Source organism: Antedon mediterranea, chromosome 5 (genome assembly GCF_964355755.1).
Source record: "Antedon mediterranea chromosome 5, ecAntMedi1.1, whole genome shotgun sequence".
Classification (NCBI taxonomy): domain Eukaryota; kingdom Metazoa; phylum Echinodermata; class Crinoidea; order Comatulida; family Antedonidae; genus Antedon; species Antedon mediterranea.
In genome coordinates this window covers 214,122-235,359 of record NC_092674.1, presented here as the reverse complement: position 1 = coordinate 235,359, position 21,238 = coordinate 214,122, and the positions used below count along the sequence as shown (strand labels likewise).

The following is a 21,238-nucleotide window of genomic DNA, read 5'->3' as shown; positions in this document are numbered from 1 at the left end:
TGCGTTATTACCACATTACCAAGGTCCCAGCAAGTCTATCAATTTCTTTATAAAAAGAAATTTGAATTCAATAATGTAGGCACTATAGTATTAGTATTATAAATGGGTTAGATGGATTTAAGATGAGAAAATTTACTACAACCAGTTAATTATTTATTTTTAAGTTTTTTAAATGAATTTCTAAGTTGTACACTGAAATTGTCAACGTTATTATTCGAAACATAATCAAATGCCATATACTTAATTTTAACTTTTACTGCATAATTTAAAGAAAAAATCGAACTAAATCAGATATATTTCAATAAGAGAATGATGAAGATGATAATGAAAACATTTTTTATTTGACTGTACTTAAGTATTTGCTCAGTAATTAAGGTACTTTGTAGTATTAGTATAACTATAAATGAGGGCGGAAAATTGATCAATAAATGACTTCGATACCAATGCATATTGTCAAACGAACGTTAAGATCAAACAATCACACGCTATCTTGAAAGATTACCGACTGCAGAACCAGAGAACTGAGGGACTTGAATCTGCATAAAAACTAAAACATTTGGATTTTACTACCCCGCTTAGAGAGATATTTAAATTAATTATGTCAGTAATTACTGCTGCTGCGCCAACTTTTACAAGCATTTATTTGGAAGATGAGTTTTTATCGGATATGGCGCCAGTAACAGTTGGAGCAGCTAACTATAATAATGGTACCGGCGCCGAAGTAGATTGGACATTATCAACTATAACTCTAATAGGAGGATGCATATTGTGCCTTGTGACATTTGTTACGATTATCGGAAACGTCCTGGCCGTTGTCGTTTTGACGGGACGAAAACGATTTCGTTCACGTGCAACGTACGCATTTATCACATCGATGGCGATCGCTGATACTTTTGTCGGTGTTATCGTAATGCCATTTAGTATAACAAACTTACTTCTGGGTAAGTGGTATTTTGGAACAATAGCTTGCCGGCTTTTTGTGTCAAGTGACGTATGTCTATGTACGGCATCATGTTTAAATCTAGTTGCCGTTACTTCTGACCGTTTCATTGCAGTTAAATATCCGTTCTCTTATCGTAGCATACTCAATAAAAGAAACACTAAGCTAGTTATTTTCGCAGTTTGGTTTGCTTCTATTATGATTTCTTTTCCACCTATTCATTTGGGTTGGAATAAAGTTGAAGGTGAGGAAATGGGTCCTGGTGAATGTTTTCTTGAAGCAGGGATAGTGTACACACTGACAGATGGACTTGGGTTTTTCTTTCTTCCTCTTTTCATAATGTGTGCCATGTACATTCAGATTGCACGAGTTGTAAGACATAGTTCTAAAACATGGAAAGAAAGTCGGGTTTCTAACCAGGATAGCCGACTTGGACGAACAGTAGCAACGGTAATGACGTGTTTTGTTGTGTGCTGGCTTCCATTTATGTCATACTTTACATTCTCAGGTTTAACATCGTGGGTACCAAATGACCCCTGGTACTCTATGTTATTCTGGTTAACATATTTTAACAGTACATTAAATCCTATCATTTATTGTGGAACTAATAGACATTTCAAAGAAGGGTTGTTGGAAACGATACGAAGAAAACCATTGGCTAAAAACATTAAAACATCGGTAGTATTTAAAACTACAGCATCTCACACATTTCAGTCGAGAACGACGGATACAGAAAATGAAACAAAAGACACATCTCAAAGTGTGACTGCTTTTTAAGCAGCAGATGTTGTATTTCCAGTACTTAGTTGGTAAATATATTGTATTTGGTTAGTGACTTAGGAGTTCATTGAACTATCGGATCGTTTAACCATATATAAAAAGTATAACATGTAATAGGTCACTATAGCAAGTTTAGATATAAACAAAAAAAAATGATTCCATTCTGTGAGAGAAAATAAATGTAGTTATTGTTAGTTTAATGCTTTCTTCTAATGTCAGGGTTTTTTAAGTGCTGTACTAAATGCCGCTTCCTTTATCATCTTTAATGGAAATAAAGGATTGAAATCAGACACGTCTCTCGTTTTGATGAACTAATGCAATGATAGCAATCTGATTGAATTAAGAATAAAGTATCTCCTTACAATACTTTTGTGCATTCAATTAGTGTTATGGTCTATCAATACATTTGAATATTCCAGCTACATCAAATGTAAATTAGATTGTAAATGTTTATTCACAGTCAACTGCCATAGGCCTACCTTTCATTTCTCAAATCTATTTGAACTTGTTCAGAAACATAGTTTATTGTCGATTGTATACACAGTTGCTATAACATCATAGTATTCAGAAATAAAGTATATGGCATTATATAAATACGTTTGTGGCTCACTGAATTGTATGTGCAGACACGTAGTAGAATTAGTTATCTTCAGTTTAAAAGTACATCACGGTTCATCCTCCAATTTTATTTATAGTTTCATAATCCTTGTTTGTGCATGTTTTCTATGGCGACCTACTTGAGATGACTTCAGATGACTTCTTTTGTTTACAATTAGTTATTACCATGGTTACAAACCAAACAGTTTCCACTTAACGATATCAATAATTATAGTGTTGATCTATGCCAAAGTTAACACTTAGTTGATTACCAATTATTCTCTATATATTTGCAGTTCAATTATAAAAAAGTTGGATCATGCAAAAACACATGATTTTGGATTCAGGCATTGATTTGTCAATTGATTAGTTTAATTTGACTTAAGCGGTTGACACGTGTACCCTCCACTACTTATTCTAATCAATTTGTGTGGAAGAAGTTGATAACACTGTTTTTATGTTGATAAGAAATTCATATTTTATATTATTTTAGTCGATTTAATAGAGTGCGTCTGTAATTCAATACATATTTGTATGCTTACAGCAGAAGTAAAATTAATTCCGTTTATCTAGATAATAGTGTGAATAATAACACATTCAAGTCAATAATCCAATAACTAATCAATAAGGAATTATTAATATAAATAGCAAAATGATGATGATAAAGAAGCAATATAATAGTAACAAAATTGTAAATCTATAGAAAAATGTAAAACCACAGTAAAGGATTATTATAGAGACCGTCCTTGAAAGCAAATCAATATGTATACAGTAGTTTAATTTGTGTACCAGTTTGAATTTTACAGTAGCTGATGTGTTTTGCTTATGCTTGTTTTTTTAGAGGAAATAAATTTAACATCATGATTTTCATCCTGCATTTTTTTCAATATTTGAATAAAAATTTAAAAAAAAAGAGTAAAATAAAAGAAAATTCTAACAATATTTTTCATTTCTTGTCTTTGGTTTTCCTATGCACCATCTCTCTGAAATCCCTTAAAATCTTTCCTTCTCGCTTTGTTCGTTCTTCTTTGCTAAATGATGCAAGTGCACGTTTCTCGTCAGCACTATAAATTTGATTTTCTTTCCTGATACGTACAGCTTCCATTCGACGATGTCTGCCAAGGAAAAATATTATATAATTATATTTATTTCAATAACATTTTGATAAGATATTCCTCATAGATATAATGCTACAATTGTTCCGATCATTAGCACGGCTGAAATGGGCTAATACTCAACTCTGTTTCAGAAAATCAAATGGAAATCTGTCCATAAAAATAAACATTTACAGAAAGGTGTTGGTAAGTTTGATGAAGAACTTTTAGAAATGTTAAAATTATGTACCTGCTTCCACTCATAACAAAACCAGCTTCTTCAAACACTTCAATCTCTGTACTTGTTAAACCAATCTCACCACGACGAGGAATACGCATTCCAGCTTCCACGTAAGCTGCCATTGCAGCACCTTCACCAGGAAGCAAAGCCTTACCATAACTATAGTACAAAATATAGTGATATATAATTATATATATAATTAAATAAATTATTGACTTTTAAATAATTTCTTCCATCACCAGGCAGCAAAGCCTTACCATAACTATAGTACAAAATATAGTGATATATAATTATATATATAATTAAATAAATTATTGACTTTTAAATAATTTCTTCCATCACCAGGCAGCAGAGCCTTACCATAACTATAGTACAAAACATAAAAAAATCATATGTTTTTTTTTTAAATATGTTTATCAAAGTGATATACCGTATATATATAATTAAAGAAATGACTAATTAAAAAAAAAAAAACGTTAACATTAAACATATATTCAAAAGAATATGAACTCACTCGAGTGGGCCAGAAGGTCCATTTTCAGATGATATTGGTAGAGGGCCAATAACTCCATGACTATCATTCCCTGTGTTAAACAATATATTGTGTTAATATTTTGAGTTCACAAACAACTTTATATAGATAAAAATAAAACCAGATAACAAAACACAATATATTCTGTATTTACCAGATATAAAATAAACAACAAATTACATTTTCAACTAATCTGTACTAGAATTAAAACATCTTATTTTGTTAACTTACTCTGAGCTTCAACCCATTCTGCTTCATCAATTTCTTCTTCTGAATTACTTGAATCCTCATCTGAGCTGGAATCAGATTTTTTCCTTTTCTTTTTACGTTGCTTTTTGGATTTTTTTCTATAAATATTTTTTCATAAAAAAATTGAAAATATATGTTTATGTCATTATTCTTCTAAATTGAAACCAATGAAAATAACAGAGTAGGCTTTGAGAATTAGGTGGCGAAAACAACACATTCCAAAGAAATTATTTTGGATAATTACTTCACTGCAACATGAGAAATATTTTTGAGTATACAATTCATTTATTGCTTTAGTACTTCGATATTCTATTTACCTTTTTTTACTTTTTTTCTTCTTCTTTTTAGTTCTTTTCTTTCTTGTATCCTCTGTAAAATTATTATTTTAACATAAACAATACAGGGTGTGAAAACTACTAATTAAAGTGATTGTTAGAAAAAATAAAAAAGTTAATTACCATCACTACTATCAGAGCTTTCACTGACACTGGCACTTGATAGTTTAACACTAAATTCATCTGAACTGTAAAAAAAAGGAACTATTAATATGGGAGATGGAAAGGATCACAAACTTTAATTAAACTGCTTAAACACCAGTACAAACACTTACAACCATGTGAGATGGAAAGGATCACACACTTTAATTAAACTGCTTAAACACCAGTATAAATACATGCAAGCATGTGAGATGGAAAGGATCACACACTTTAATTAAACTGCTTAAACACCAGTACAAACACATACAACCATGTGAGATGGAAAGGATCACACAATTTAATTAAACTGCTTAAACACCACTATAAATACATGCAAGCATGTGAGATTGAAAGGATCACACACTTTAATTAAACTGCTTAAACACCAGTACAAACACATAAAACCATGTGAGATGGAAAGGATCACACACTTTAATTAAACTGCTTAAACACCACTATAAATACATGCAAGCATGTGAGATGGAAAGGATCACACACTTTAATTAAACTGCTTAAACACCAGTACAAACACATACAACCATGTGAGATGGAAAGGATCACACACTTTAATTAAACTGCTTAAAACACCAGTACAAACACATACAACCATGTGAGATGGAAAGGATCACACACTTTAATTAAACTGCTTAAACACCAGTATAAATACATACAACCATGTGAGATGGAAAGGACCACGCACTTTAATTAAACTGCTTAAAACACCAGTACAAACACATACAACCATGTGAGATGGAAAGGATCACACCCTTTAATTAAACTGCTTAAACACCAGTACAAACACATAAAACCATGTGAGATGGAAAGGATCACACCCTTTAATTAAACTGCTTAAACACCAGTATAAATACATGCAACCATGTGAGATGGAAAGGATCACACACTTTAATTAAACTGCTTAAACACCAGTATAAATACATACAACCATGTGAGATGGAAAGGACCACGCACTTTAATTAAACTGCTTAAAACACCAGTATAAATACATACAACCATGTGAGATGGAAAGGATCACACCCTTTAATTAAACTGCTTAAACACCAGTATAAACACATACAACCATGTGAGATGGAAAGGATCACACCCTTTAATTAAACTGCTTAAACACCAGTATAAATACATACAACCATGTGAGATGGAAAGGATCACACCCTTTAATTAAACTGCTTAAACACCAGTATAAACACATGCAACCATGTGAGATGGAAAGGATCACAAACTTTAATTAAACTGCTTAAACACCAGTATAAACACATGCAACCATGTGAGATGGAAAGGATCACAAACTTTAATTAAACTGCTTAAACACCAGTATAAACACATGCAATCATGTGAGATGGAAAGGACCACACACTTTAATTAAACTGCTTAAACACCAGTATAAACACATACAACCATGTGAGATGGAAAGGATCACACACTTTAATTAAACTGCTTAAACACCAGTATAAACACATACAACCATGTGAGATGGAAAGGATCACACACTTTAATTAAACTGCTTAAACATCAGTATAAACACATGCAATCATGTGAGATGGAAAGGATCACACACTTTAATTAAACTGCTTAAACACCAGTACAAACACATAAAACCATGTGAGATGGAAAGGATCACACACTTACTCAGGATCCGGTTTTTCTGGTGACCTCATCCACACTTCTGCAACTCCTTTTTCACAGATTTTCTCTCGTTCTTGTCTTCGTCTATTAATAACAAATTATTTTGTTTACTAGGTTTAGGCCTATGAACATTATTGAACTATTATCAACTGAAATCAGTACTTTATATAAAATAAATATAGATATGCATGTTACAGATATTCTATGTACAATAAAGACCAAAAACAGTCAGTCTCTTTCTTTAAAGTGAGTAAATTGCATCAGCAGGGTGTTTGATATCATGCTATACTTACTTTCTTTAAAGTGAGTAAATTGCATCAGCAGGGTTTTTGATATCATGCTATACTTACTTTTCAAAAAACAATTCCTGTTGTTCTTTATTGGAGCCTGCAAATTTACTATAGTGCTCCCTCCTTTCATTATGCCATGTATCCCCATTTCTTTCATGTCCACGCCTTTCCCTATCATCATATCTTCTTTCATCACGAGTCTCATGATATTCTCTTTCATCGTTCCAATTTCTTTGTTTCTTATTACTTCGATAACTGTCTCCTCTTCTCTCATCAACATTCTCACAATGTCTATTTCTATCATCTGATCTAGATTGTTTACTTTCAAATAATCTGTTGTCACTTGATTTGTCACTCCCTGGACTTCTATCGTATCTTCTTCTTCTATTACTTTCACTGTTTGCAGACGATTCACTACTGCTAGATCTTGATCTGCTGCTGCTAGATGAATTTGAACTATTTCGAGATTGATATCGGTGAGACTTTTTTCTCTTTTTACTTCTACCACCCATTCTACAAAGAAAACTAGTATAGAATACATAACATTTGAAATACAAAAAAACTATATTGAAACACAATTAGTACAGCAATTTTTAAATGTTAGTTCATTATTATTATTAATTAATCAGGCATTGATTGGACTGAATTAGGCCTAGGCCTAGCTAACTACTAGCCTAGTAGGCCAAAGTATTATTTTATTTTTTTTACTTTTTATTTTACCAGTACTAAAAATAAAGTACGTCACCCTCTAGCTACAACTAATGTAGGTCAGCGCCTCATTAAGTCTCAGCCTCCTAGCCTCAGTCGGTAGTACAGTAAGCTCATTCAGTTCAGGCCTACACCTACCACTACTAGCTAGGCGCGCCTGGCCCGAGGAGGCGGGCGGCTCGCCTAGTACTAGTAATAGAGGTAGCTAATAAGCTAGGCCTAGGGCTAGGCCTAGCTAGCCTAGGCCTACTATTTTTTTACCGTAGTAGGCTATCTAGTTTACCTTATTATATTGTTATTATATATCCTAAGTTTCGAAGTCAAATATTTATACTATACCTGCTATACGTTGTTTCTATGGAGAGATTTTAAATTGTGGACAAATTTTTAATTAAAACCACAACGTCGCGGTTGCATCCCCAACATATATCCATCATCCATAAAAAATTAAAACATCGCGCAGAGATCGTAGTTGGTATGGAACGCCAGGAGTGCATTTAGCTATGAGACGCCAACGTTACCTTGTAGAAGGTAACATTTCAACGTTTTTTTTTTATTTTCCGTTATAAAATTTGACTCGAAACGTGGAAGAACTGAAATAAACATACAGTATGAAGTTTATTTATTCTTTGTCATGTCAGCTTTCAAGAGCTTATAAATTAAGAGGTTCGGTCCGATAAACGATATCGATGTCCAGAAATGCCCCCATAATTGTCCAGGCACGTACCATATTATTTCTCTAAATATTGAATTAAATTGTTTTCTGTTGGTTCAGAGATGAATATCAGTATTTTTTTTTATTCTCCTCCAACTTCTACTTTTGAATCTTGTCTCAAAAGGAAAATACCTTTTTTTTAAATAAATTCAGATACTTTTACGACTACTGTATATCGAAAGCTCTTTAGACTGTTGTTATGTAGCTGTCTACAACGTAGTCAAACTGTTCGTCGTCTGAGACAGACAGTGCAGGCTTCTTATCAATCAGGTACCTTTCAGGCGCGAATATTCTCTGATGGAATGGAGCAGCCTGAAAAAATAGAGCTCCAACAATGTACATGGCACAACCAATCAGCAAACCCAACTGATAAGATCCAGTGTGATCGTAGCTCAAACCTTAAAATTCGGATATAAAAAAAGGGAAATCAAAGTTTTGTTGACAGAATATTTCTAGACAATAGCGTAACGCAATATGTATGAAAACAGTGTTTTGTTTCAGTAACCCGATAATCACTGTGATTTATAAAGTTTTACTTACCACTAACAATTGTTCCCGAAAATGATCCAATCCCATAGCCTAAGGAGCCAAGGACTGTTGATTGTGTGTTACGATGTGATCCTAATAACTCTATAGTAGCTGTCCATGGCATAGCATGAAATACACTTTTAAGAAATCCGAGACCTTCAACAAATAATAATAAGAAACATTCAAAAGCACAAGTACTCAATTCACATCAGGTTATTATTAACAATCCTTATTGTTTAATTGTAATGTGAATTGTAGTAAATTACGTACAAATAATCCATGCAATCATATGTCCAGTTGTTCGAGTATAAATAAGTATGATCATCATGCCGGCAAATAATATGTTAGTCGGAGCCAGTAAATACATTTTAGCCATTGGTATACGATCACCAAACATAGCAAAGACGGTTTTTCCTGAAAGTTCACTACCTGCAGCTGCCATTAAAATCCATGAACTGACATAGGTTGAAATACCAATATAATTCATAAAGTCCACCTAATTGAAAGAAAAATTCAAATACATAAAATTAAAACAAATTTCTTGAAAACACAAACTCAGCATTAAAGGGGTTTAAAAAAAAACCGGTGTACGAGGGATTTTATTGATTGATCACTTTATTTCATATATACAACAAACAATTGAGTGAGTGAGTGGCCGAGCGGTTAAGACAGTGAAACCGTAATTAAGTAGCCATAACATCGGCAAGGGTTCGAGGCTCACTCGCTCCATGGTTCTGGTGGTAGAACGAGTCTTCTCGGATAAGGACTATAAACCGTAGGTCCAGTGTACACATAGCTCATGCGCACTTTAAAGAACCTAGTACATCTTTCGAGACGAGTAGGTAAACCCCGGTGTACTAGTCCACACAAACACAACCACTGTCACACACAGCCACTGTGCAAATTGGGACTGGGCCGTTTTAGAGGTGTTTACCACCTGTTGGTCCAGATCCTTCACTAACTGAGTTAGTGAGAAGTCGAGTAAATAAAAAAATAAAAATAAACAATACAAAATCGAAAATCAAATTTCTCCCATTTTGTGAAAAGATTTGAAGATCGTAACAGATATGCCAAGTTCGTAGTATGTTTTACCATGGAGTAAAGAATAAAGGTTTTACCCAGTTTTATAAAATTTGTTGAAATGTGGAAACAGACCATGTGTGGGCGTAAGACGATTAATCCTTAACATCTAAGGTTTTAATCGATTTGATTGTTCTTACTATATTGATATAGCAAAACATAGTAGCGGTACTGGTGATCACCATCCCAATAAAGAAGTACCAGGTTTCTGGAAACGTAAGCATACACCAGACACTCTCTTCACATTCTTCTTTGTTTCCAAAGTGTTTATCTTTGTGTTTCAGAAAAGTTTCTTCTGATGTCGATCGCTCTCGTTTCTCTCTTTCTTCACAGTTTAATGGCTCGTGCATAAAATTGCTGCACAATAGTCCAACAACAATAGTAATTCCGCTATAAATTCGTAAAACTCCACGCCAACCAACAACTGTAAGCAGTTTTCCTACTATCGGACTTTGAACCATAAAGCCTATGAAAACACAAGACACAAGAAATTAATGCGATATAGCCCATCATCAACACCATGCCCTCGTTTGATCACAATAATAAACCTTCAGAGTCATTAAGTTCCATCATGGTTCAGGGTGATAATGACATCTTCCCGGGGACATCTTTCAACATTTAAAAATGTATCTCAAGATAATGGACGGACAAATATTATTATTGCATGATAATGCATATAACCTATAATGTGTAAAATGCACTCACCAAAGGTAGCACCCATTGTGGAAAAATATGTAGCTCTGGTTATATATGGAGAATTTGAATAATACATCTTTACAAGAATAAGGGACACGTAATATGAAATGCATGTACCAGATGCATATATAAATCCATATGTTATAAAGAAGGCTGTGATGGACTGGACGAAGGAAGACACAAACAAGCTGATTCCTGATAGTAAAATTCCCATTAAAAAAGTAGTTCTGTATTTAAACCGCTTGACTAATGGGCCTACTAATACAGCTAGTGTCGAAGCTATTCCGTAATATGACGATCCAACCCATCCTAAAAAAAGAAGACAAAAATATAATCAAACGTAAGACTTAGTAATGGAATCAGTATTAGGATTCCAACTATAAAGAAATATATTTAGAATGACTGAGTTTGCACATGATGTCATTACAAATGTGAAATAAAGACATCGCGTCGTCACACACAACAGCCAATAATGCAAATCTTTGTAGTAGCTCTTTAGAATACTCGCGACATCCCCCTCCCCACAAAATGGAAGCTGTATAATGCACACTTTTTGCGGGTCCTCCTAAATACCAAGACCTACCAAGACCTACTAAGAACTACCAAGACCTACCAAGACCTACCAAGACCTGTCAATTTAACGAAATATGATATATAAGACTTCAGCATTTCCAACAATTAAACCTCAATTTCAGCGCGATATAGACACCAAAAATGTTACGAAAATGTTAAATAATCGACAAGCGAAACGAACGGACATTGTGACGCATGTATGCATCAACTCAGTTCGTTTCGCGAACGCGAAGCTTGTCGATTATTTAACATTTTTGGTGTCTATCGCGCTAAAATTGAGGTTTTATTGTTGGAAATCCTATTAGAAGTCTATAGATTTCGTTAAATTAACACTTTAAATTGACAGGTCTTGGTAGGTCTTGGTAGTTCTTGGTAGGTCTTGGTAGGTCTTGGTATTTAGGAGGACCCCTTTTTGCTAATAGAAATGTTGCAATATAGGCTTCATCTTTTTTTTTTGCTTTTATCTGCTGTGCTCGATTACTCCCAACTTTAAATTATTTGCTGACGCATTGCACTTTCCTTATTTTAATTTTATGACGTCATCATGGTTAAAAGGAATTAATACACAACGTCAGCTGGTGACATCATTATGTAACGTTAAAATACCAATTACAGCACTTCGCACATCAACTTCATAGAGGATACAATAATTAGGCTACACCCTATTTTCACGCACGTATTCAGACCTGCACCTGCGCTGCGTCGAGGGTGGTGACGAGTAAATCGAGGTTTAGTATTTTAACAGCGCATTTTGTAAAAGTTGCCTGGCTTTACCTGTTGCTGTAGTACTTGATTTAAAGTCGTCTTGTATGTGAACAAACAGAATTGTAAATGTATATCCAAATCCCCATAGTATAAACGAGCATACGAATGAGGAAATAGCAATACACAAGCCTTTATTGCAACCAATGACGTTCTTCAATGACATCTTTCTATATTTTGTTTTGTACATGTACAATTCATTTTTGAAAGGCTAATTTGATGATGACCGTTATCTGAATTCACTTGTTCAAAGTCCTCGAATTTATTAACCAAACACGATAGTCTGTGTTCGTTATTTACTTCGATCTTTGCATAATTGAACTAAGTTTACAAAACAAATCCCTTTTAAGTAGGTACCTTGCTAATCGCCAACATGCCGCGCTGCTATTGTCGTTTTGGCAAATGTGCTACACTTCGTATATTACAAGCATTACTAAATTATATTAATCTTTTTGTATATCACTTCATCACTTTACTAAAGTAATAATAATTTAACTACAGGCACGAGATCGACCTGGCACTACTATGATTGTAATATCCGTAAAAGGCATTATTGTGTAAATTATTTGGACAGTGACTCACATTTCCACTGGGACATCAAGAAATTACTTAACGTTGTCTCTTCAGTAAAACTACATATCGGCACCCTTGGTAGCGCGTGGTCAAATGTACGGTACGAGCAATTCGGTACTTTTTTTTTTACAGTAATGTTATATTACAATACAGGGAAAAATTTCATCTTAAAATTTCGTTTAGCAATATTGCTAATAAAACTGATGTTTGAGTCGAGAAACATAGTTTTCTATAGTATATTTTGCTACACAATTGTAGAATTGTGTAGCAAGAAGGTTGTTTTGTATAGCTTTTTGCTATGCTACACTGGCGAAATTATTCCCTGCAATACCGTGTTTATCCGACTTAACGCCCCGAGAAGTGATAAGATACAGTAAAATCCAAAAAAATTCTACAAATAGAAATATGTTGTAATACAATATTGTTAAGATAATGCATGTGGCAGGGCGTTTGTTTGAGAAAATAAATAAAGGCTCAGGGGCTTTATTCAAAATGATATTCTATGGGGGAGGCATCTATTCGAATAAATACGGTAATAAATAAATTTAAACAAATAAATATAAAGAAATACACCATCATGCTTGATCCAGAGATTTCGATATTCAATAAAGTCACCACTATCACTTTCAAAGGTAACGAGTGTTTTAGAAGTGGTCTGAATGTTTTTTACAGTAAAAAATAAATAAAATATATTGAAAATTAGCCTCCTACTAACATTTGTAAAGTTGTAATCAATTTCCCTGGTCTTACACAATCAGGCTGTTTATGAATACTTTATAATTTAAATCTTAATATTTATGGTTATATCTAATTTTAAGCTCATATTCGCAAAAAAACTCCAATAAATAAAATATTCCTATAACTACAATATTTGTATATGTATGCATTCTTTTACTCAACATGTATTTAAGCACCAGTTATATAAAATTGCTTAACAAGATTATCAGAATTTGTAAAAAAAAAAGGCCCAAAATACAGCATTTTGTCACAGAGAAGGAAACACTTTCATCACAAATTTCAGTTTCTTTACAAATATTTACATTATTTCAAGTGTTTTAAACATTCTTAAAATAAAAAAATGTTCCTCGAGTAATTAAATGTAATTACACTACAATCATGTAAATACATACATGATAATAGCAACATAAATAGAGGTGTATTGTATACAGCAGGAGATACTGTAGATACACAATATTCTTTACACACAGTAGGTAACTGTTCAGAATGGATATGTAGTTTTTAATATCAATTATACACCAATGTTAATAAACTACAGACGACTGCTTAAATACATATATTTTAATATTAATTAATATAGATGTACAGTTTGTATTAAGAAAGTCAGTCACAAATGTACTACTAATGTAGTGCACTGCAGGTACATGATTCAAAGACAATGATATTGGTCTAGCTAGTATAACAATGTTATTGTATCAACTAACAAATACTTACAGTAATGTTTATATACACAAATTTATATAAAGCCTCTGTTAAATAGCACTTCATTGTATAACAGCATAACTTCACTACTGGATACTTGTTCACTGTTAACAATGTACTGTACTTATTAAAGGCAATACAATATCTGTTTGAATAATATACCTGAATATTATTTTTTCATTTGTACAATATATAGTCTATTGCAAATAGCAAATTACACGGAAAGATTATTTAGCATAATTTGATACAGTAATTCAATTTAGTGGATATACACTGGGCATATACTGTTAGGTGGGAATAGGGGGTGGTAAAGTAGGTGGTTTTTATGTTAATCAATGTAGTACAGATTATTACATAATTCATCCTGTACACATCCAGCCATAAAGCTTTCTGTTTGATAGCATACTTCAATGTACATGGGGTGGTAAAGTAGGTGGTTTTTATGTTAATCAATGTAGTACAGATTATTACACAATTCATCCTGTACACGTTCAGCCATAAAGCTTTCTGTTTGATAGCATACTTCCTGTAATAATTCGCCAGCTTAACTACAATGCTACATAAATCCATTATCAATTTCTTCTAGCACACTAATGAATTGAAATGTTCAGGAATAATGATGATTTAAAGATTTCATGAAAGAAATTACTAATGCACAGAATGGTTTTTAGTTAACAGTACACACAATCTTATAATGAATAAATTCCAATCATCTTAATTTTGTTATCAATTTCAAATGTGGTATGTACCCTGTTTCATGTTTCAGAAAGCACTATGTAAAATTGACTGTGAAGTTTATTGATTATTTGATATAATTACATCAAATCATTATGTTCTCATATGGTATCATTGGTCTACAATGCTATACTGAAAAAACTAGTAGAATTATATGCGATAAATATAGATATAATTTAATCTAAAATCAACACAATGAATGAATAAAAACGATTAGAATAATATATTATATCTTATAAGTTACAACGCAGGGTATGGTTGTATACTGTAGTAATATTACTAATTGTGTTCCTTATGGGGCACAGATAGTATGAAGCGGTGCTCACATTCTCTTTTACTTTGTTTCAAACCACATTTTTTACATGGGTGAACTTAAACTCATGGGCATGTTTCTGCTGTAACTTCAATCAGTGAGTTTTTGAAGATGAATTGTATAAACTGACATGTTCCTGGGGAAAAAAAGGGTGACCCTTTACCCCTAAATAACTGACCGTTATATTGCTAGCACCTAAAAATTGCACAGCAATAACTGGTTAAATGGGTGTTCCAACACGCAGGTAAGGTGTACCGTTATTTTGAGAATGACATGCTTGCTGCTAATAGGATTCGGTAGATTGTTTGTTGACAGCAGAAACAGGTCCACTATGCTTCATTAGGACATGCATGGTTTAAGAACAACCTAATCTCATCCTTATTGAATATTGGTGACCTTTTGTAATGCTCTACGAGTTGATCCAACGTCTCAAACTTTCGAGTACCAATACAATACATGCCACCAGTTGTCTTAACTTTGAAGTGCTTTACTTGATGTGGTGCCCTCACTGAAATTGAGAAGTCTGTAGGCTACAAAAAAATAAGTATTTTCACTTTTACAACTTTAATTCATTGTTCCTACTACTACAGTAGTACTGCTGTAAAAACACAACACAATCATGTTATTATTGTTTTATTTATGTTAATCGTTCAGTTTTGTAATTGGTTTCATAAAGACTAGCAATGCCGAAAGCCACTGGGAAACTTTCATATACTTTTCTCAGGCATACTTGGATAGGCCACTGTAATTAGGAGTTCTACAGGAGTATACTTTGCACAAGCATACTTAGAATGGAAGTGGAAAAGTCATTGAATTGATATTAAGTAGAAATAAGCTTTTAGATGGCAAGCTCATTTTACTTACCGATGTTTCACTAGCTCTTATAATAAAATCCCCTTTTTCAATATTTGGACTAGAAAGTAGTCCCTCCGCATCTTCACGTCGTATATGTCCATGATACCAAATCTTTGAATCAAGATCAGAATTTTTGCGAACCATCCCATTGGATGGTTGGCTATTCCCATTTGCTACATTTGAAGTACTTCTTGGAGTAACATCCTTTCCCAAATATACCATTGAATAAACAGGAGTAGCATTGTCCAACTCTTTCACATATGTTCTTGGAACGAGACCAACTTCCCCGCGATTATTTCGTGCTCTCCACCAGTCAGGATCATTTTCTGGTTTTTCAACAATGTCCAATTGCTCATCTACATCAAAATTAAGTTCTTCCTCATTTCTTCCTTTAAATGGATATAATGTTCTAACACCAATAAGAAAGTCTTTGTTAGCATTATCATTTCTACTTGATTCATCACTACCAGAATTTAATCCAACTTCTTCAACATAATTTGATGGAAACCAACCATTTTGTCCATTGCATTCTCCACGCCACCATCCATCTCCTGATTTTTCAAGAACAATTACAGCTTCTCCTTTCCGCAGTGTTAATTCATCATGCTGCCGTGCATCATATGGAAACTTAACAAATGCATTAGTTGCTAATCCTGGATTGGAATCTATTGAATTGGTTCTTTCATGTGGTGGGTCAGCTGATGGTCGATTGACAGATGGGCTTGTGTGCGAAAATCTTGGTGAATCTGTCGTAGAAGGCTTGCGCTTTGTTATAGCTTTAATTCTGCCAAAGATTCCAGTTTTTTCCCTTTTAACAAAGTTTGACGGTACATAACCACATTCACCACTATTCAATTTTTGCACTTGCCACCAAGATTTTGTGTCATTAAGCAAAACAAGTTTTTCATTTTTTCTCAGGTTCAACTCCTCTTCTTGTTTAGCATCATAGTCCCATTTAGCAATTACATACACTGGTTCCTCATCTGCCATGTCTAGAAAACAAAATGAATATATAAAGTACATTTCAATGATAGTCATGCTTTCTACATTATACTATGTACGAATAATCTCAAATGGGTCTGAATTACCAGTTACTTTTAAATGATCAAGCACCACAATAAAGCTCTGTTTACACTATCAAACTTTATTTGATTTAAAAAAAATGTGATGTGCCCATATATGGACATGATGTCATATCACCACCATATTTTGGCATATCACTACCATATTTGGGCACATCACACCTTTTTTGTAAAACTACAGTAGTGTGATACTAGTGTAGACAGAGAATTAGAAATATGTAAACAAAATACATTTGTTATAAGAAATGAGTCCCCTTACTAATACTAGTTACAGTATTACATTTCCTATCATCATTTTAAGATTTTAGTTAGTTGTATTTTAGGGTTCTGGGCAAAGTGGTCGGTGATGGTCAGCCGACCACCAACTGTCTTGACATGCAGTACTAAACATTTCAACAATAAACCTTGCTATTAACAAAATATGTACACAAAATGCATGTTCCAGTCTATACTAAAAAGTACACTATTTTAGGCCTAATGACCCAACATGAGTATTAGACACAAGACCTTCATAGAAGCTATAGTTTGTCATAAGATGAATCAGCAGTATAAATCCATAAACACATCTACAGACAACAGTACATAGAAGGAAGTGGCTAAAATACTGTCCACAGATGAAAGGTCAAGGTCTTTTAAAGGAAAATTGTGACATTGTCATTTCAACAGTGACAAAGCGACTCATTTTGGGGTACTAATTGGTGATGTTTAATTTTGCTTTTTTTAGTAAATGTACAGTAGGACAGATTTTACATTAGTTTCAATCTGCACTTCATCTTTCAAGGGTGTACTTGAGTCAACCTTATAATTATATAGATAGCTATCAATCAAGCAAGGGCAGGTTTTAATTTTTTTACAAAACCCTTTTTTAGGCCAATTATTGAATGCTTCTATTCTACCCATCGTTTCGGAAACATCCTATTTTGGAGATTGGGGTCGAGCTTGCCACTGCATCACAGAGAATATTTTCATTCTAAATTTTAATGGCTATTTATCTAAAGGAAATATAAGTTGTTTAGCCAAATCAAAATTGTTAATATCAATTTCATGAACTGTATGAATAAATTTGACGCATTTTAAAGACGCGACATTCTTAATATCACATTCTAGCAACTAAACAGATGCAATGTAATTTATGTAAATACAGAACAAGTCAACAGAAATAACCTAAAAAAACAGTCAATGACAATAGCGTCGTCGGCCTAATGTAGTAAGGCAACAGCCTTCAAATGCATCTTGGCCCCATCCTCTACAGATAGGAGGTTCATCATGAGATTACGAAACTACTTCAAATTTTGTTACTTTTTCTTTGTTTTGCCCGTTTTATTATTTTAAAATTGTTTATTTGTTTACCTTTGAAAGAGAAAAAGAAATAAATGGATTATGGATGGACATTACCGACCTCTCTATAGGTCTACTCTGAGCCTCTAATTTGACCTAGCCTATGTTATTAAGTAGGCCTCCTTATGACGGTTCAATCTGATCTCTACAGTATAATATAGCCTAGGCCCAGCTAGTTAGGTAGTACTCTAGCAGGGCCTAAAGCTAGGCGCGATGCCTCCGCCTAGCCTACCGCGTATATAAATTATAATAATGACCAGCCTAGGCCTAGCTAGGGGCTTAGGCCTAGCCTCTAGGCTACCTCAACATCTTCAAATTAACTATTATTTTTATATAAAACGTAATTAAAATGTTAAACTTACTACAACCAAATCAGGATGTTTTGGAGGAAACTAAATAAAACAACCAGACAAAATATCAATAATATCGTCGTCGTCGTATTTTTTGCTCAAAATCACGGAAATTTTGGGTGCGAAATGAATGAATTATTATAAATTATCTATGCCATCGAAATAAAATTTCAACACAGATATGCCCAATATTACTATCGTTTTATCAGTACTGAAAAGCATCCGCATTTAATTTTGAAAAGCAGGCAATTAACCACAAATCTGTGTACATCTATCCACAATATTTTCATGCTTCTCTCCATTTCCAAGATGGCTGTCGGGACGACCGAAGAACTTCCTTCCAGCCAACAATATTAATCCGCCCGACCAAACAACACAGACAATAGTCTGGTTTTCTAAATCAATAAAATATTATAAATCGATCTCATGAGATAATATCACACGAGATCATAATTGGCTAAATCATTTTTTTAATTCAAAAATATCAATACATCATTTTACAGATTTGAAGAGAGTAGATTTGAATACAAGCTATACTAGAGGAAATGTACTGTACAGTATATTTAACCAAGGCAATTTAGTTTGATTTTGGCCCAGATTTGTGGTTATCCTGGAAAATCTTGTGATTCTCTGTAAGTGTAATTTCATTTTTTTTGTATAATACTGTACAAATAAATTCAAATCAATAAATGATGGTTGATGACAGCAATGCACAGTTCTGCCACCATTTGGTGATAAAAATATACATTACAGTACTTTTATGAGCAATAGAAAACAAATGGCATTATTGTTGTGTTGGTCACGGTCTAATTGCAATAGAAAACAAATGGCATTATTGTTGTGTTGGTCACGGTCTAATTGCAATAGAATGTTTCTTTTCAATTAGTTGTTATACAAATATGGAAAGTAATCTTTTTTTGTCTACATTATGTTATCTTCACATCTATCAGATTAGGTATTGTGTTTCTAGTTGTCATTCTAAACAACTAACTATAACATTATTACTCAGTGTATATTACACATTTAAGACTGCACAATTGGTGATCACTATTGTTTTTAATATTCATATTTCATTCATATTTTTACATTTGGTGTTGTTTACATTATTACTGTAAATGATTACAAAAATACTCCAATCTTCAAATAAGTTTTAATGCTGTAACACATTTTCTTCTTCAGAATGTCTTTCGTTTATTCCTCCTTGTTGTTTTGTAAATTGTGTAATTTACATATGAAACGTAGTTGTGTGAAACGTATGGTATAAAGAAAGCACGGAAAACTTTATCAGACCTGAAACAAGTTTGAAAAGATTAAATTAGTAAAAGCAATCATTGTCAATGACAATGGTGTATACTTAGTTACAATTATTATATCAGTGACTCAGTATAGAATGTCAATGACAGTACTGTATATTAAAAAATTAAAGTAGGTGTACTACTATATTGCAAGTACTATAACATTCTATGACTTCCAGTGCACATTAAAGAACTTGGTATCACTATTCGAATAAGGATTGAATTAATTCAAGAAATGTTACTGGTTCACTTAAAATGGAAATTCATTTTGCTTGGCATAATTAAGACAATAAAACCACAAAGAAAAATACATCAAATGTCTCCCGGTGCTGGCTCCGAATTTCCTTAGTTTTTAGTTAAGCTTAGGGACGGTAATACCTTTATTACCTTAGCTTATTAAAACATGTTTTACAGTTTTATTTTTATGTTTTGTTTAGTTAATTTTTTGGGTTGCCCGATCTGATATTTCTGTGATTTTGTAATGCTCTGTAAACAAATAAATGTAATAATGAAATATACCGTTCTTTGTCAAGGAATGGCTGCCTTTCAATTACTTCCCACTGATCAGGAAATTTTGAGAATTTAGGTTCATGAGGTGTTGAAATTGGTACATCTAGGTCAATTAAATAATGACATTTTGACAATTCAATCTATAGAAAAGAAAAATAATATAACACTGTCTGTAAACCTCTATAAACAAGAATAAGTTTAAACTCTAAGTTCATGTTTAAACTACTAAACACTTACATATCTAGTTGGTTCCTCTAAGTTCATGTTTAACTACTAAACACTTACATATCTAGTTGGTTCCTCTAAGTTCATGTTTAAACTACTAAACACTTGCATATCTAGTTGGTTCCTCTAAGTTCATGTCATTTATGTTTAAACTACTAAACACTTGCATATCTAGTTGGTTCCTCTAAGTTCATGTCATTTATGTTTAAACTACTAAACACTTGCATATCTAGTTGGTTCCTCTAAGTTCATGTCATTTATGTTTAAACTACTAAACACTTACATATCTAGTTGGTTCCTCTAAGTTCATGTCATTCATATGAGTTGGAATAATCTGTGTTGCATCTTCTTGCCTTGAGTATGGTTTTGGAAGTTGTCCTTTAAAATCTGACTCAATAAACTGCAATTCCCAACTAGTGAAAAACATTCAATGATTTAATAATACACTATATAAAATAATGTATTATTGATTCATATCTATCAATTACTAACTAATTCAATGATTTAATAATACACTATATAAAATAATGTATTATTGATTCATATCTATCAATTACTAACTAATTCAATGATTTAATAAGACACTACATAAAATAATGTATTATTGATTCATCAATTAC

At 32.9% G+C, this 21,238-nt stretch overlaps 5 protein-coding genes across 6 annotated transcripts in view; 1 reads left to right on the top strand and 4 right to left on the bottom strand.

Annotated features, from left to right (window-relative positions):
* The first annotated feature begins 351 nt into the window (after positions 1–351).
* On the top strand, positions 352–1,717 carry LOC140049296 (histamine H2 receptor-like). The gene has a single exon (XM_072094144.1). The coding sequence runs from the start codon at positions 599–601 to the stop codon at positions 1,715–1,717; it is 1,119 nt and encodes a 372-aa protein (XP_071950245.1). The 5' UTR covers positions 352–598.
* Positions 1,696–8,002, bottom strand: LOC140049295 (uncharacterized). Of its 2 annotated transcripts, none has more exons than XM_072094143.1 (9): positions 7,888–8,002; positions 6,901–7,353; positions 6,554–6,634; positions 4,892–4,956; positions 4,751–4,802; positions 4,416–4,531; positions 4,167–4,236; positions 3,662–3,811; positions 1,696–3,432 (listed from the first exon to the last, which is right to left on the bottom strand). In XM_072094143.1, exons 2-9 carry the CDS (start codon positions 7,350–7,352, stop codon positions 3,264–3,266), a joined length of 1,155 nt encoding a protein of 384 aa, XP_071950244.1. In that variant the 5' UTR covers position 7,353; positions 7,888–8,002; the 3' UTR covers positions 1,696–3,263. The 2 variants fall into 2 exon arrangements, with proteins under 2 accessions (XP_071950244.1, XP_071950243.1); XM_072094142.1 differs by having other exon boundaries at positions 6,901–7,365; positions 7,888–7,996.
* A 266-nt stretch (positions 8,003–8,268) lies between these two features.
* LOC140048929 (monocarboxylate transporter 10-like) lies at positions 8,269–12,068 on the bottom strand. The gene is made up of 6 exons (XM_072093729.1): positions 11,915–12,068; positions 10,577–10,876; positions 10,012–10,337; positions 9,062–9,287; positions 8,804–8,947; positions 8,269–8,661 (listed from the first exon to the last, which is right to left on the bottom strand). The coding sequence occupies exons 1-6, from the start codon at positions 12,066–12,068 to the stop codon at positions 8,450–8,452; spliced, it is 1,362 nt and encodes a 453-aa protein (XP_071949830.1). The 3' UTR covers positions 8,269–8,449.
* Positions 12,069–12,930: 862 nt separating this feature from the next.
* Positions 12,931–18,906, bottom strand: LOC140049267 (cytoplasmic protein NCK2-like). Its single transcript, XM_072094110.1, has 3 exons — positions 18,601–18,906; positions 15,828–16,810; positions 12,931–15,493 (listed from the first exon to the last, which is right to left on the bottom strand). The coding sequence occupies exons 2-3, from the start codon at positions 16,806–16,808 to the stop codon at positions 15,293–15,295; spliced, it is 1,182 nt and encodes a 393-aa protein (XP_071950211.1). The 5' UTR covers positions 16,809–16,810; positions 18,601–18,906; the 3' UTR covers positions 12,931–15,292.
* Positions 18,907–19,416: 510 nt separating this feature from the next.
* LOC140049265 (alpha-1,2-mannosyltransferase ALG9-like) overlaps positions 19,417–21,238 on the bottom strand; it is a 29,444-nt gene continuing 27,622 nt past the window's right edge. Inside the window, exons 16-18 of the mRNA XM_072094108.1 lie at positions 20,902–21,031; positions 20,403–20,533; positions 19,417–19,878 (exon numbers count right to left, since the gene is read on the bottom strand). Of these exons, the coding sequence (XP_071950209.1) occupies positions 19,764–19,878; positions 20,403–20,533; positions 20,902–21,031 (376 nt within the window). The 3' untranslated portion in view covers positions 19,417–19,763. The remainder of the gene's footprint in view (positions 19,879–20,402; positions 20,534–20,901; positions 21,032–21,238) is intronic.